The following is a 17,221-nucleotide window of genomic DNA, read 5'->3' on the forward strand; positions in this document are numbered from 1 at the left end:
TTGAATGATGCATAAGAAAAGTAATTTTTACCTTTAACACAAAGAAGTACCAAGGTGAAGAAAGGCACAAGGGAAAATTTACATGTTAGCCACTGCAGAAGCATTAGACATTTCCCCATCCTCTGGAAGCCTCACTAAGTGAAGGAAATAAAAATCCCACAATGGTGCAGTGCAGTGGGCCAAAGAAAAGAGTTAACTATAACTATATTCCTTCCTATACCTTTTATACAAAACCCAGCCCCAAAATGTTATGTACCAAAATGGAAAGGGAACATTAAATCCAACCTCTTAACAACCAAAGATTTGTTTGCTCAAGACGAGTTTAAATCCCTATTGGAGGCTAAACCTCAGCTAAAAAAAATTTAGTTTCAGCAGACTACCCTGAAGAAGATTGATAGCTTCTCCACGTTCCTTGTTAGCTTCAGACCATTTTTCAAGTGCAGCTGACATACAAAATTGACTTGTGATGATGAAACATGTTTCTAAACATGAATTGTTACTGGCTTCTCGTATGGGTGACGATTCTGTAAAATTAATAAATAATCACATTAGGCTTCTGAAACCAGCAATAGAATTAATTCCAGTGACATTACAACCATCTATATCTACTTTTGCTGTTAACATTTGGGGGCAGATTGTTCGGTGGAAAAGTCTATCATGGAATGGTTGGAGGAAAGTAAAATATGATGCCTTTTTTCTTATCAAGTCCATGCCTTTTATTTAAATTTTAAAATTCAAATTTCTATAATTGTAACAAATTTCCTCTCTATTTACCCATCATTGACCACGTATACCCATTTCATGATAAGGAGCACAAACCCACCAACTCCCATTCCTAGAAGAAAAATAAAGAGCTAGGTTCATGATAATATTATACCTGATTGGCTGCATTGGATCTTTTAGGAGTATTGTCAGTGTGTTCCAGTCCGAGGTACTGCTCCCACGCACCATATATATCCCTTCTCTGAACAATAAAAATAAATAAAATAACTTAATTTTGCACAAAAAGAGCATTTTTTATGGATTCCATGGACAGCCACAAAACCAAAAGGTAATAATAACAGTGGACAGAAGATTGGCAGACCTGAAACCGAGTGGAAACAATATCTGAATCTTGAAGGTACTCAGGACGACCAAATGACAAAAATGCAAATCTCCACTGAAAGGAAGAAAGAAGAAATACATTAATCATTGTAGAGAACCTAAAATCTTTCCAACCTAAAGATTTTAGTTAAAAAGGACTGAATTTTGTCAACATCGTTAAGATTTTTATTTTCAAATCAAAGTTGATAATTAGTTTCCTAAAGTCGACTATCGAAACTTTCTATCACTCATGATTAGGATTTTTTTACCAATGTTTGCCAAGGGTATTTTTCACCAGACATCAACTAAAAAGTTGGTCAAAAAATAATCTTGACCAACAATTTCAAAAATATAATTTTGACTAATGTCGGCCGAAAGAATTGTAGTTGGCATTAGTTGAAAATAACCTTGACCAATGAAAATCAAGAAAAACCTGTCTACTTCAGCTGAAAAGTTTTAACAAACTTTAGCAGAAGAAAACAACCTTGACCAACATCGCCAAAAAAACATACCAACTGATTTTTTTGAATTTTTAGATATTGTTTAATATTAAAATAAAATTTTCTGTATGGTAATAAATGAAATACTCTATCTAAATTTGAATTGTCTTTTCTAAACAAAACATTTGAAAAATGAAAAGTTATTCAGTGTATTTTAATGTCCTTGAAATTTTAAAATTCCCTATTTAAACACATGGTAAAAGCAAGCGCACATAATTCAATCACGTTAGCAATATTTACCTTTGAAAACTCCTCGTCTGGAACTTGCAACTTGCTCTGTATTCGCAATTTGACTTCTGCTAATGTCTCACCCTCATGGATCACTAAGAAAAAAGGATGTCCAAAGTTCTGAACTTGCTGTTATTTTCAAACCATACCAACACATACGAAAACAAAAATGTTAGAAAATTTAAGGGCAGTAATTTACAAAAAGAATTTTATATTAGAAAATTTGGGGGCAAAGCACCTGATTTTGATTAGTGTCTTTTAAGAAATGATAGACATGGATCAACCGATGATGAGGGCCAAGGTTTTTCTCTTCCTCCGGAATCTAAAGCAAAAGGAAATTGAAAATGCAACTTAACTTGTAAAATTAAGAATAATGTGCTAGGAGAAAAGGCATAGCCCATTTAAAGACAGAAAATAACATCGAAGACAAATGGTGAGGAAATTTAGGAACTGCCAAAATTGAAAGGTCTGAGATGGTAGCCTTCAACTGTTCAAATTCTAGCTGAGCTGATTACCCATTATAAAACCTGTCCGTTTTCCACAAATCTGTCATGGGATTGGAAATTCTGTGATATTTCCTGTCACTAGAGTTAAACTCATGCAAACAAGTCTTCTTTGTACATATCCAACTAAATTCATCAGGTTTTTGTCATATTTTCCTTAATCAAAACCAACCTCTCTTGTATGGCCACACATCCAGACAATATGCATAAAAGCTTAATATCAAATAAGCCTTTAAGAAGGCTGATCGAACAAATAAAGCTTTTAAGAAGAACAGTATGATAGGTCAGGCTTAAGCGTTGCAAGGTCCAGTCAAGGAAAGGCTTGCTTGTCCTAACCCATTTCCACCACTTTCAACCTCAGAAATATCTATATCTTATTATAATATATAAAGTTGAATGAAGGATTGTTGTAAAGTCACCTTACCAGTGGTCAACTCTATCTTACCTTAATAGTGTTTAATCAAAGTTGGTTATTAATGTCTCAGAAGAAAGTATATATAAAAGAGCTAACAGAAAGGTTGAATAAAGAATCATGGTGTGCAACAATCAGGATGTTGACTTTTAGGGGATTGACATGCTACATCTGAGCTAGGGCATAAGTAGTGTTTGTCCAGCTTGAGCGATCTTCACCATACATGTTGATTTTATGAGATTGGTAAGGCCCTTAGGCCAAATGCTAAAATGTGTTTTTGAGTGGGGTTTTTACAAGGCTTTTTTACAAGCACAATGAGTGGGGTTTGTCATTTCAACATCTGTATTCAAATGTTAGGAACCAAGCAATAAGAATGGTAGGAACTAGAAACTGGAATCGAACTGAATTTATTATAGAAAAATCCCCTTCCACCTATTTAGTGAAGAATGAATGAAAGAAAGTAGATCGATTCAATGAATAGGTAACAGAATATAAAAGAAACAAAAACCAATTGAAAAACAGCATTCCAAGGTACAGCAACCTCCTTTCCAACTCAATACCCCAATGTTCCCTTAGCCTTCCCTGCTACATTTAACGTACCTCCAATAACAAACTCCCTTTTCTTCTCAATAATCTGTTGTAACGATAATCCCAATTCCTACTCATTCAAACTTAAACATTCTGTTATAACAGAATATAATCTTTCCTTCCTGCATTGTTCTAAAAAAAATATAATCATGTCTCAATCTTGCCCATCACTGTTTCTTGCTATTCTGTTGTAACAGTAATCCCCATTACTACTCATTCAGAATTGAACGTGCACTTATTCCAAACATACATGGAGATAACTGAAGGGCTAACAAAATACTAATTGTCAACAACATATCTAAAATATTAAACATTTTTTTATAAGACTGTACCTCCTCTGCTCGAAGAGTCCAATATTGATCATTAATATTCTCAATCCTTTCGTTGATATGGAAAATCTGAAAAGGTAGGTCACAAGATTATGAATTAAACTGTAAAAAATTCAGAAATTTTCTAATCAAGAAAAGTTAATAATTTTGGCCAAGAGAATGACAACAAAAACAAAAGGGAAAGACTAAAATGGTGAAAACTTGTAAATTAACAATTGGAACTCTCCAACATAGCACATCCTTTGTGACAGATGCATTCTCAACAGATTCGAGGAACTCTACATGTCGCTTCATTATTTCAGTCTATTATTCAATATTAAACTACCTCAATCCTTAGTCATTTGATTATAAATTACATTGTCTTCAGTTTAATGGTCATCTGCCCATGGATTCTCAAGCCCCAACCTTGCACTGGTATGGATTTGAAGTCTTGATTAAACTTGTGGTGCATCAGGGTATAAGAAGAACTCCAGTACAGTTCATATTTTATAACTATGTTTCAATCCATTTTCAGGTAGTTTAATAGACATAGTCATTATTAACTTATATTTCACAGATATAGAAAACAAAGAGAAAATAAATTGCATGACCTAGTTATTAAAACTCATTATAATAGACATGAGGGAATTGCCAGACCATGCCGTGCAGGATTGTAATGAATGTATACTGAAAAAGCAAAAAACATCTTTGTTGAAAGATTTGATTTTTAGGACAAGGTGAACACTAATAAACCAAATAGAGCCTTGCATATTATCGGGTGCCCAAGTACAACATGATTGACCCCCCTTTCATTTTTACCATGCTTTTCCACATTTCTATTCCCATGTAAATATCAGAATTTATTGTCTAATACAATGCAACTTTAACTTATGTTTGACATTTATCTTAGAAAGTGAACTTTTAACCTAACAAAATCGGCTTGTAATATGAAATTTACATCCACTAATATACTACAAGTTGGAATATGGAGTTTCCAACACACCTCATGCTGAGACTGGACATCTCGAGCGTGCGACTAGATATTTTGTAGGGGATCCGATAGCAATCTGATAATAGGTGACACAATAGGACCTAACAAACCTTGATAGGTTAGGCATTGATATCATCTTAGAAAGTGGATTTTAAGCCTAATTTCACATCACAAAATCGAACTGCAATCTCTCTAAGTACAAATAAATAAATAGTTTGTACAGTTGTAAGTTTATAGGGCCATCAACTATTTTTAACAATAGCTCTTGTTGTAAGTTTGTAGTCATCTTATTCTATGTGATTAAATAATAAAAGTTCAATTTGTTCTTGTTTTTTTTTGTTCTCTAAGATGGTATCTAGAGCAATTTTTTCAACAATCCATCTTCTTCAAACCTAGAGTTCATCTTTGTCACCTTTTTGTCATCGGTAATCAAATCACACAAGCTACAATGATTTGTTGTAAATCCCGTGGTTCTACCCCGTTATCACACTGAAAAGAATTGCACTCTTGATAATGTTAATCCCAAATATATGGCATGGAAGTTTAGGACCAAACATTACTTATTTGGCTTCAGTCAACTCCTTCTAAGTTTGTTCTTTCTCGCTTGCTTTGCTCCAATCACATATGAGGTTTAGGAGAAAATTCTTTAATATTTTAGTCTTCAAACAAGATTTCGTGCATGACAGAGTCGTACTATGATGCAAGCACTTTGTCTTGATTCTAAAACAACAGAAGAGTATCTTCTCAAGATTAATAATTATGTTGATGAACTTGCCCGTGTTGGCGTTGTAGTTCAACATGAAGAGTATGTTAATTCAATTCTTAAAGGACTCCCTTCCAATTATGCACTAGTGGTTTCGGTTATTAAAAGTAAAAGGCATATGTCATCAATTGCTGAAATTGAAGCTATTCTATATCATGAAACACATCTTGATCGTTGTGTCAAGGAGACAAAGTTTAGTGGTGGCATCTCGTAGTGTTAGATTTGTCTCAAATTTCTTATCAACCTCACAAGTCCCTGTACTTCATTGATCCTTTTACACAAAATTACATTCCTTATTCCACTGGCTCATACAAAACTTCAAATACTTGGGTGAATCCTAATAACAAGCCTGGAAACAAAGCTCAACCAAGTGCAATGTTCATGAAGTCAAATTCTAAAGGAAATGGCAATAAGTCATGGATACCAAATTTTGGTGCAATCTTTCAAGTGACTCGTGAACCATGAAATATCAAAAACTTCATTTTGACAGTCCAAATAATATTTTCATGGGCAATGGTGAAGATTTAAGTATTTATGGTGTTGGTTTCTCTTCTTTTGTGTCACCTCATGATTCACATCACTCTTCACCTAAACAATTTCTTACATGTTCCTTCTATTACTAAAAACTTGCTAAGTGCTAGTCAATTTGCTAAAGATAATTCTGTTTTCGTTGAATTTCATTCTGATAAGTGTCTTGCTAAGTTTGGTTTAAATGGCTTTATTCCTTTAATAATCTCTAACTTCAAAATCATTCCCCTCAGTTGCAGTCATTTTATAAACCTCTAAGTCGTTCAGCCACATCTAGCTCTTTGTTTAGTAGTGTTAAAGTTTATACAAATAAGGCACAATGTCAATTTGTCTTCTGTACATAACAATGTTTGCATGTGGCACAATAGACTTGGTCATCCAAACAGTCATTTAATGAAATTGTAATGATGCATTGTAAAATTTCTCCATCCAATAAATTTGACCCTTATTCTTGCTTATCTTGTTGCATTGGCAAATCACATAAATTGCCTTCTCATATCTCTAAATTTTCCTATTCTCCCTTAGAACTAATTTTCACTGATCTTTGCTACTCATCTTACCTCTCCTGCAGGACACAAATATTATGTCTTTAATTTATGCTTATTCAAGGTTTACTTGGATTTTTCCAATAAAGTCTAAAGCTGAAACATTGACTATTTTTCAAAAATTCAAATCAATGGTTAAATTACAGTTTAATTCAAAAATTAAACATATTCAATCTGATTTGGGTGGTAAATATCGACCTTTTACTAATTTTTTAGCTCATCATGGTGTATATCTTATAATTAGGATTCCTACAGCCTCTCTCAAATTGTGATTCCTCATTTTGTTCTCTTTAATAGAGATCCAGATTTTTATTTTCTCTAAACCGGTTGTGCTTGCATTCCTTTCTTAAGACCTTATTGTCCTCATAAACTTGATTTTAAAATTGAGGAGTGTCTGTTCCTAGTATATTCCCTTATCATCCAATGGAAAAGTATAAGTCCCACCCTTACACCACCTCAAAATTATCCAAATACTTCTATTACACCGAAGTCTAGTACTACACCCTCTAACATCTCAAACTCACTACCTTCTGAGTCCGTTTCTGTTCCCAATACAGCTCACTCATCACCTTTGAATTTGTCTCTGTTTCTAACACTGCACCATTAGTGAACACTCACCCAATGCAGACTAGGTAGAAGCTCCTGCTGCTTTGCAGCCAACCAAATAGTATTCCCGCTTTACTTAACAAAACACATTAGGTAGAGGCTCCTTCCATTTCTTCTCCTATGGTTTCTAATTGCAAATTATCCAAGTTTGGGGTTGATGGTAGGTGCTTTGCAATATGTCACGCTCACAAGACCAGAAATTAGCTTTGCTGTGAACCAAGTTTGTCAGTTTATGGCCAAACCATTGGATTCTCATTGGGTTATGGGAAAGTGCAAACTACGGTATGTTAAAGGCACTTTGTTTCATGGATTGCATTTTCAACCTGCAACTCCTGCTACACCTTTGTCCTTGAAAGCCTTTTGTTATGCTGATTTGGCATCACATATTGATGATAGACGTTCTACTTCCATAGCAGCCATCTTCCTTGGTCCAAATTTAATATATTGGTGTTCTTGAAAGCAACAAGTTACTACTTGTTCTAGTATTGAGGCAGAGTACAAAAGTTTAGCTCAAACTTCCACTCAATTAACATGCATTTCTATGTTGCTCATTGAATTGCAAGTTTCCTTTACTACTTCTATTCTTCTTGGTGACAATAAAAGTGTTGTGTCTATTGCTCACAGTACGGTATTTCATAATCACACTAAACACATGGAGATTCATGTTTTCTTTGAGCAGGAGAAGGTTATAGCCAAGCAAATTTACATCTACCATATTCCCGCTCTTGATCAATGGGCAGATGTGCTGACCTAGCCTTTATTTTCAGCTTGTTCTACTTTCTATCGAAGCAAACTCAATGTTAAGAATTTTTCTTGTGAAAAATCTTTTCCTTGAGTTTGAGGAGATGTTAGTTTGAATAAATATAGTTAGTTTGTACAGCTTTCTACGAATCTCCAACAATTTAAATTATTTCGATTTTAAAAAATATCTAGAAATGTGATTGGGATCTTAATATGATTTCGTGAGCCCTTGCACCCCCCTTCCCCCACCAATAGCTAGCTCATATTGATGTATTGATGAGCACTCACAAGTTTATCAAAACCTCGAAATCAATGTATCTAAAAATGAAATTAAAATTATACATTTTCCCACCTTATAGATCTTGTGATAGAAAACTTCAAGCAATCTAAGTTCTGCATCTGGATGTGATAAATCTACCTGTATGACAAGAAAAAAAGTCAATTCATTTTCCCACAAGGCAGATTTCAATATATAGAATAGAAGACAAGACATTACCACCAAAATACAATCCAAGTCATATTGTTTTTTAATCCTTTTTTTTATGATGCAAATCTATAGTAAATCATGGAAAGAACATTTGGGGCAGTTGAGACAAGTTCTTAGTCAATTACAACATCATAGATTTTGCACAAATTTTAAGAAGGAAACTTGAGGCATGTGATTCTGTGCAGTGAGTAGCAATCGATCCATAGAAATTGAAGCACTTGAGGTTAAAAAATGATAAAAAAGGGGCTTAAGATATTGATTATATGCATCTTATTTATAGAAAAAATTTACCTAAATTGTACAAGGAAAATAGGCAAATTAAAAAGTGAACTTTAAGCTTAAGTCAACCCACTTATATACTATGAACTGACTTTATCTCTAGTTGATGTGAGATCTCCAACACACCCCCCTCACGCCGAGACCAGCAAACTTGTGCGTCAAACCATATATTTAAGGATGGTCCAATAGCGAGTGGCACAATAGGCCTAACAAACTCTTGCTAGGATAGATTCTAGATGGGTCTGATACCATCTTAAGAAGTGGTCTTTAAGTCTAACTCAACCTTACAAAATCGGCTTGTAAGGTGAAGTTTGCACCGACCTTTATACTATGAACTGACCTTATCTCTAGTCGATGTGGGATTTCCAATATAGGTAATTAATGCTACAACTTGCCCGTATCTCTTGTCGATGTGGGTTTTCCAACACACGCTCTCACGTCAAGAACTAGACATCTCAAGCATGGGAATAGGGGGAAGATGATAATGAATAACATGAGAGCCAACAAACTGGATTAGGATAAGCTCTAGATGACTCTGATACAAACTTAAGAAAGTGGAATTTAGACTAAACTCAAACCTACAAAACCGAATTATAAGATGAGATTTGCACCCACTTATATACTATAACTTGACCATATATCTAGTTGATGTGAAATTTCCAATAGATAGTTAGAATATGAATGAGTTAGTTACTTAAGGTGTTAGGTAGATATAAATAGGGAAAGAAGCATAGAGGGGAAGGATGTTCATTTTGTAGATTGAGCACTAGCTCTTTGTGAAAGGAGAAATCTTTTATGAACCCATGGAGCACTCTCCTATTCTATTCTATTAAAAAAAATCTTTTCATTCTTTTCAATTATTGGTTCCTAACATACCCTTATACTATTAACATGTCACAATCCTAATTAAACAAAGAGACAAAACTTGAAACATTAGAGTGATAGCAACTATGTATGTCCCCAAGAATGTGTAATAGCAATAAAAAGACAAATCTTGAAAGATGATTTCTTCAATGTTCAAACACACTTTACACTATTGGTTCAAACTAATCCAAGAACTACAATGTCATGAAAAGGATTTAATAAATAAGAAGTTGGCAGGACCAACGATTTTTTGATTTTCAATAAAATCCATTCAATAACTCAGTATGTTTTGAAAGATTGTAATGGTATGACAGAATTTCCTTGTGAAATAAATTTCCCAGAGTTGCAATTTGCAAGTGTAACATGTTTTGCTATTTCAGTAGACAAGCCAGGCTATTTTAGTTGCAAATTACCAAGATCCAAACCTCCATTCTTGCATCCCTAAATTATAGGGTGTATTCAACTAAAGGAATGGATTCAAAGAACGTGTGCTCCTATGCAAGGGAACATGTAAAAGCCCAGTTCATTTGATCATATTTAAGAGGGCCAAATACTAAAACAAATGTTACCATATCATATCCTAAACATTTAGAATAATTAGATTGCAGTATCCAACATGTCAGATACACATCATATCTATGCATCAAAAATCTTAACTGAGATATATAATTACTTCAACGTGTCGATGATGTTTATAAAACCTAAAACAAAGACTTATTTATACTAATCACAATTCAAACTACTCAGGAGAACAAATCATAATAAAATAAGGAAACATGAGGAGCTATAACAATTAGAATAAATACAGGTTAATATTCTAGATTTTATAGACACATTAACCCATTATAATCATTTGATTACAAAATAGAATATTAAATAGCATCGCACTTCTCTCAATTCCCTCATCCTCAATACCTATAACACCATAATTTCAACAATTTCCACTGTGTATTTTCCCCTGTTCTTCTGATATTCTATATAGGGAGAAGACAGAACTTATAAATTTACTTACCTTCCGTATAATAATTTTAATTAACTAGTATGTGCAATCAGATGTGAGTCTTGGGCACTGTGACCCAGAGGTCAAAAGATCAAGTCATGGACTCAGTCTATTCCAAATGCAAGGTAAGGCAGCCGAACAAAGAAGCCACTTAATGCAACTTAATGAGTCAGACCCTTCCCACAGTAAAAGATTTATAGCATTAGGCTTCCAATTTTTGGCACATGTGTTGCCCACTTGTGCACAAATCATACACTATAACCACGGCATATGAAAAAGTTCTAAAACTTAATTGCTTTCACAGTGAAATTAGCATTGGTAAACTATATATTCTAAAAACAATTCGGCAGGCAAGCTCAAAAGGCATGTTTCAATTTGCCTGCAAATCTGTGTGGTCTTTCTATAATCCATGTGCCTCAATAAATCTATCAACTTTGATTATGTGAATTTACCATCATACCTTCGATTTAAGATCATTAATTACATCTGCCACAATACAATGCTTCGGTAATCTAATAGTATGAATCACCACCTGAACAAGTGTAAATCAGTTAGAAGTATAACACTTACGGCAAATGATTGTGGAAAAAGTGAAAGTGACAACTAACAGAACTCACTTCATCCTTGGTAGCATGATGGAAAGCAATTTTAAGAGTTTTTAGGCATTGCAATTCTGGCAAAGGGATATCCAATACTTCATAGTATAGAATATCAGAAGCCTAGTAACAAAAATAAAAAAGAAAATGATTTTAGCAAATTGGAAGCTTAAGCAAAACCCAAACAGCCATTTTAGAATGAAACAGGATGTTTTGCGAAAATTTTGCACTGTGAAATGACGCACCTGATTATAGTGAATTAGCATGTCCGACAAATGTTCTATTCCTCTGTACTTTATAGACTGCGGTTTAGGTTGCTGGGAGTAACAGTTATGACATGTGAGTCTGATTTTAGAAGGATCATTCAAACCAATATGTTGAGCAACTTCTTCAACAACATTGTCATAGGTGTCAAGCTTTGACCTGGAGTGTCAAAGTGAAAAATTAAACTACCAAATATACTTTACTCAAAAATACAATAGAGAGAGAAAGAGAGAATAAACTAACAGCTCAAGACTAAAGTCATCCTCCTTTGGTTTTTCCAAAATCCTAAAGCGAACAACCTGCATATCTCCAAACGACAGGACTCTTCAGTATTGATTGTTAACTTTTGCAAATAGAATTAAAAAAAAATGATTAAATTAAACTACGAATAAGTTCACCTTTTATGTTTTCCATAGTTGATAAAATAAAACGAGGAATGACAAATAAAACCATTTAACCAATTTGTTGATATGTGGAAAAATCCAAAAAATATCTTATCATGACTTATATTATCCTCTAGAACTAGTTTCCACATTCCCTCGCTATCTCTCAAGGATTAATTGCAATAAATCCTTAGGGTATCATAATATATTTCCTTAATTAGTTGGGAATGAAATTAGTACATCTATGGCTTACTGCTCCAGGTTTTATGAATATTTCAAACACCATTCCTTAGTTTGAACAGTCAGAAAAAGACCCAAAACAACAAGTGAGAACAGTCACAGATGATTAAATTATATATAAAAAGGGAAATAAAAATAATAATAATAATATGTCCACTTAGATGAGAAACTAACTTTCTAAAGCAAATTAATAAACCAGAGAACCTAAGGATAAAAATTTATATTTAACAATCGATGCAGTATACCTGCTTCTTATAGCAGGTACAGAAATTGAGGACACAACAATATAAAATAGCAGTCAACAAGAAGTTATATGCTAGTTTAAACAGTTCATACCACACGGTTATGCACATATTCCAAGAAAGAAGGAACATCTGGATACCGATATTGCTCTTCGTTTTCAGTTTTGTGGGACTTCTGGAAGCAAATAATATCACCATCTTCAAGCTGCTTAAATTACAACAGTACAAGAAAAGTCACAGCTATGAGTTGAAATATTTATTATTATTATAAACTTAAAACACTAATAATGGCTGAAGTCAGAATTAAAAATATAAAATACATGTCACTCGTGATGCATACCTGACTCTCACGGAATGTGGATTTCTTGTCAAGACGTTCACACATGACATTAGGTTCAAATTTTATCTCCTGATCAGGCACAACAAAACGTAAATTGTGATTTTAGGGACAGCTAGAAAGTGGAAGAATAAATCTTGTGTATTATTCAGGAATAAAAGATTAACATAAATAGGCCAATTACTTAATAAATGTAGAAAGGAAAGTAAATGAAAAGGATCAATTCAAATCAGAGATTTTATTTTGACCCCAAAGTAATCAAATCACAAAAATCTGATTCTGACCCTAATCATTCCAAATCAGATAAAAATAGAATAATCTTATTAATTATTCAATTTTCTAGAAAATAAAGTCCATCTGTCTAACTAATTCCTAATAGACATACAGTTGTCAACATAAACATTATAGCACTCCATTGATATTGCAATCATAGAACATCACTGTGCATGAGATGCACATTAACTAACCTCAAACATGTCTATTTCTTCATCAGGAGCATATCCAGCCATTTCATTTAGTTTTACCAATATATCTACTGGCTTCGCACTGAACATCACAAAGAGCCGCCCAACATACCTGAACCAAGAAAGGAAGAAACATTTAATTAATACAATGTAGATTCACCTCTGATAAGTAATATGAAGCACACGCACCTAAGCTTTTCATTTGAAGGTTCATAAAGTTTAAAGAAAAGCAGGAGATTCTCTTTTGACTTCTCGGGAGGAGGAATAGGCTGCAAATCCTGATTCATTGTGTGTGTAAGGTGCACGTAAGAAATCCATGTCAGTTGTGATTCACTTAGAAGGGGATGGAAGAACATACAATATTTAGTGGTCACCACCAAACTACTCAGGAAGATTAAATTCTCAGAAAAACATTACCTTCCCCATTTCAAGTTCCAAAAATAACTTCAGCTCTGCATTATTTCCTTTATTGGACACTTCTCTCAAAAGTCCAACCTACAACAGTTACAATGCCACAGAACAAACAAATCATTATGAGAAAAATATTCATAAAATATTAAAGATAGCACTTCCACTCTCACTATCTTTAGTTCAATTTTTATTAATCAGTTTTAACACCTTTTGCTATCGCACATAATAATCAAGCCATAATCAAATGAAATTTTGAGAAAAAGAATACTATTTGTTGGAACTTGCATAAAATAGAAAAATGTCTTTAAAATAAGAGAAATGCTAGCAACAAACTCTCTAACACGTTCTTTTGAAAACACCCTCCACTATTGGCCAAAATTTATTGAAAAAACCACTAATTTTAGTGGGTTTCAGTACTCATTTAATGTCCCTTTCCTGATTTTGTAGTTTTCAATGTGTTAGAAAGTATATTACTAGCACTCCTCATAAGATAAATAGGGTACATTTATAATACTACATCTCTATATTTATAGTTGAAAACTCCATCATTTAAAAAAATAAAGTTAAAATAAGATAACACTCAATAGTTTTTCAACCACCCCCTCCCCAAAATATGGAGTGGCCAATTACAGTAGCATTATTTTCGGATAGCAGATACTGCAATGACTTCTACACTAAAGATTATAGATATCAGATAAAAAGGAATGATATCAAAAAAATGAGATTAATAGATAAATGGTCAAAAATAAAGGACATCTCCATAATTAATAGTATAAGAACACGGGAATGAAATAGAAAAAATAAAATTAATAGATAAAAACAGAATACATTAGATTTTTTGGATGAGTAGACCACATGACATACCTTAACGCATCACAAAGACTAAGGTAGACAGCAGTAAAGTTAAGAAAATACACAAATTTCATCAACAGTAAAAAGAGAAGGGTAGCATAAAATTAAATAAAACAGAGACCAACAAGGAATGGATGCAAACAGATGAGAGACTAATAGAAGTGTGTTGTGAGGTAAAGAACAGAGATCTATGCTAGAGAGGCAGAGAACAGAAAATGTCAGGGTTGTTTCAACAACGATGCAGGGAGCTAGGTCAGTAGCTGGAAACAAAATAGAAGTCACATGGTGTTCTTTGGATCCTACCATAAACCCCTAATTATTTTGGAAACAAAACCAACCCAAATTACAAAAATATAAAAACTGAACAACAAACAAATGGATTCTGTAACTCAGAAAACAAGTGAGTAAAGAGGAAATTTTTCCCACCAAGATAAGAGTTGTTATATTGACAACTTGCCAAGAAAGCTACCAACAGAGCTTAAAAACATTACACACATAAGTCCCGTAGCCATGTAAGGTCACTCCACACCTATTGCACACTATTTATTAATAACTAAGAGTCTTTCTTATTATATATTATCAGACACAACAAATATATCTACATTTCATGTTTGCCAACATTAGACATGTTGATACACATGTGGAGTATCCTAAACAAGCATCCATAGTATTTAAGAAAATAGAGAGATCAGTCTTCAAATTCACAAATTACTAAGCTTATAAATGAAGTTAATATACTTAACATTAAGCAAATAGAAACATGGCAGCCAACCAGCTATTTATGAAAACAACACTGGAAGTCCTTTATACTTACTGATTGTGCTTCTTCCTGAGGTGTCAGTGCTCTATTTGGCCTGTATGTGTTGTTTTGGCGCTTTGCCCACAACCAAAAACGTTGATACTGGATGGGTATACCAAATTCTTTGGCAACTTCTTCCTGATAAATTTGTTGTCAGAAAGATTCAAAGTAAATTCAAAATCATAATCAGTTCGTGGTATAACAGAAGCTAAATAGGACAATCATGAATTTCAAATAGATGAGAAAAAAAACACAAAGGACATGATGCTACCTCACAAAAGCACTTATTCAGTTGCTGTATGACACTAAAACAACGGAATTAACAGCCATAACATGTAAGAAATAACAACTATTTAAATCTAACAAAGTGGCAAAATAAGATGAACAAACAAACACACACCAATTCCTGATTTAGATAAACTTTAATCACAAATTAAAGGTGTCGCCTATGCAATGTGTCAGCATGATATTACCATTGTTATACTTTTGGCTCCACAATGAAAAATCTGAGAAAAGATTGTTCCCTGATACAGTTTCTGCTACTATAAGAGATATATTTAAGAATCTAGTGAAAATCAAGTGTGGAGCAAACACATTAAATAATTATGTCACTCCTAAACTTTTGTAGAATATTGTAACATAAACATATATCAAATGGCTGATACTTTAGTCACAGGGTTCAATGATGCAAAAAGGAAACAAAATGTTGAGATAAAACAAGCAATGTGATGAATTCTATGTGTAATTTACCCAGTGGAGGCTCTTGTTTATAAATTTAAAATGAATCATAAGTACAATAAATAAGACTTAAATTAAATGACTACATACAGCTCAATCTCCGTATATATATGTGTATGTATATGTACACATAAAATATATGTGTGTGCTCGTGTATGTAATTCTAACACTACCCTAAATCTAGAGACATAAATCATATGTACCAAGTTTATTGCATAATACAAAACAAAACCATAGTTCGTACCTTGAAAATGACAAAAGGCACTTGTTTTTGAATACGAAAACTTCGAACTCTATCATGATCCACCAGATCAAAGAATATATCATTTCCAATCTGCTCACACAGATCTTCATCACGAGCAACCTGGGACCAACGAATCAATAACTTATTATTCAATATCATCTTATGAATCATTTAATAAAGAGGGCAAAAATAACAGAGAATTAATCAACAGAGTTGTAACCTTTATGATGGTGTACAAGTGAGCCTCAGCCTTCTCCTTCCTCTTCAGATCTTTTTCTTCTTGTTCTCTCCTTAATCTCATCTAAAATGTACAGTTGAACCTTTAAAGGGAGTATTTTTACATTCAAAATATGATTACAAATTAGGCTTAAATTTTGCCCTCTATTATCGTATTTCAGAAATTTGGTCCCTTCAAATACTTTTTACCAAATCCGATCATCCCACTTCATTAATAGTCCAATTTTGGTTCATTCATGGCAGAAGTGGTTTCTCTTAGACTATTGGTTAGTGTAACTGTTAGGAGTAAGTATTATCCTCATAGAAGAACAAAGAAAAGAAAATCTGAACTTCCTCTAATTTCACCAGTCATACAACAAAAGAATACAAAGGAGCAGTCTCCTAACCACTAGATTATTCCACTTACAAAACCCAATTCTTAAAAAAAGTCGCCCTTTCCCCTAAATTTCCTATAAAAGGGGGATCCTAAAAGCTAACAAACACTAAGCTGTAAAAACTACCTTACAAATGTATGCTTAAACCTGCAATCCTGTCTCATTCTCAACATGTTGTACCTGCTTCTGCCTAACAATAACTGTTTTGCTAGACGGTTACAACTTACAACTCTAACTTGGGTTTGAGCTCTGTATAGTCTTATGTTAATTGTCTCATAATCATTTTGTATCTTTTAGCCTTTTCATAATAAATCAGTGTATCACTTTTCTATTATAATATCAAAGTCTATTCTAACAAGATTTAAGGTCTATCGTATCACTTGCTACGGATACCTATTAGACAACTCACAAATATCTAGTCTCATGCACGAGATGTCCAATCCTTAGCATGAGGGAGTGTGTTGGAAATCTCACATTAACTAAAGGTAATATATAAATAAATACAAACCTCACGGGCTCTAATAGTTTTCCATTTGTTGCTCTCCTCAGCTTCAAATTTGTCGATATATCTTCTTAAAAATAAATTGGATGCCTTAACTATTTTTAAACAATTT

At 33.4% G+C, this 17,221-nt stretch overlaps 1 protein-coding gene across 8 annotated transcripts in view; it reads right to left on the reverse strand.

Moving 5' to 3' along the window:
- The window catches only part of LOC137830399 (ubiquitin C-terminal hydrolase 13), a 30,145-nt gene continuing 12,924 nt past the window's right edge, over positions 1 to 17,221 (reverse strand). For all 8 annotated transcript variants that reach the window (XM_068637709.2, XM_068637712.2, XM_068637710.2 and 5 more), the window contains exons 14-32: positions 16,217 to 16,297; positions 15,997 to 16,116; positions 15,030 to 15,152; positions 13,370 to 13,447; positions 13,142 to 13,230; positions 12,956 to 13,064; positions 12,492 to 12,560; positions 12,246 to 12,356; positions 11,530 to 11,585; positions 11,268 to 11,445; positions 11,044 to 11,145; positions 10,887 to 10,958; positions 8,149 to 8,214; positions 3,647 to 3,712; positions 2,050 to 2,133; positions 1,824 to 1,940; positions 1,085 to 1,159; positions 878 to 964; positions 1 to 524 (exon numbers count right to left, since the gene is read on the reverse strand). In XM_068637709.2, the coding sequence (XP_068493810.2) occupies positions 483 to 524; positions 878 to 964; positions 1,085 to 1,159; positions 1,824 to 1,940; positions 2,050 to 2,133; positions 3,647 to 3,712; positions 8,149 to 8,214; positions 10,887 to 10,958; positions 11,044 to 11,145; positions 11,268 to 11,445; positions 11,530 to 11,585; positions 12,246 to 12,356; positions 12,492 to 12,560; positions 12,956 to 13,064; positions 13,142 to 13,230; positions 13,370 to 13,447; positions 15,030 to 15,152; positions 15,997 to 16,116; positions 16,217 to 16,297 (1,725 nt within the window). In that variant the 3' untranslated portion in view covers positions 1 to 482. The remainder of the gene's footprint in view (positions 525 to 877; positions 965 to 1,084; positions 1,160 to 1,823; positions 1,941 to 2,049; positions 2,134 to 3,646; positions 3,713 to 8,148; positions 8,215 to 10,886; positions 10,959 to 11,043; positions 11,146 to 11,267; positions 11,446 to 11,529; positions 11,586 to 12,245; positions 12,357 to 12,491; positions 12,561 to 12,955; positions 13,065 to 13,141; positions 13,231 to 13,369; positions 13,448 to 15,029; positions 15,153 to 15,996; positions 16,117 to 16,216; positions 16,298 to 17,221) is intronic.

This window comes from Phaseolus vulgaris, chromosome 7 (assembly GCF_051622355.1).
Source record: "Phaseolus vulgaris cultivar YP4 chromosome 7, ASM5162235v1, whole genome shotgun sequence".
Lineage (NCBI taxonomy): Eukaryota > Viridiplantae > Streptophyta > Magnoliopsida > Fabales > Fabaceae > Phaseolus > Phaseolus vulgaris.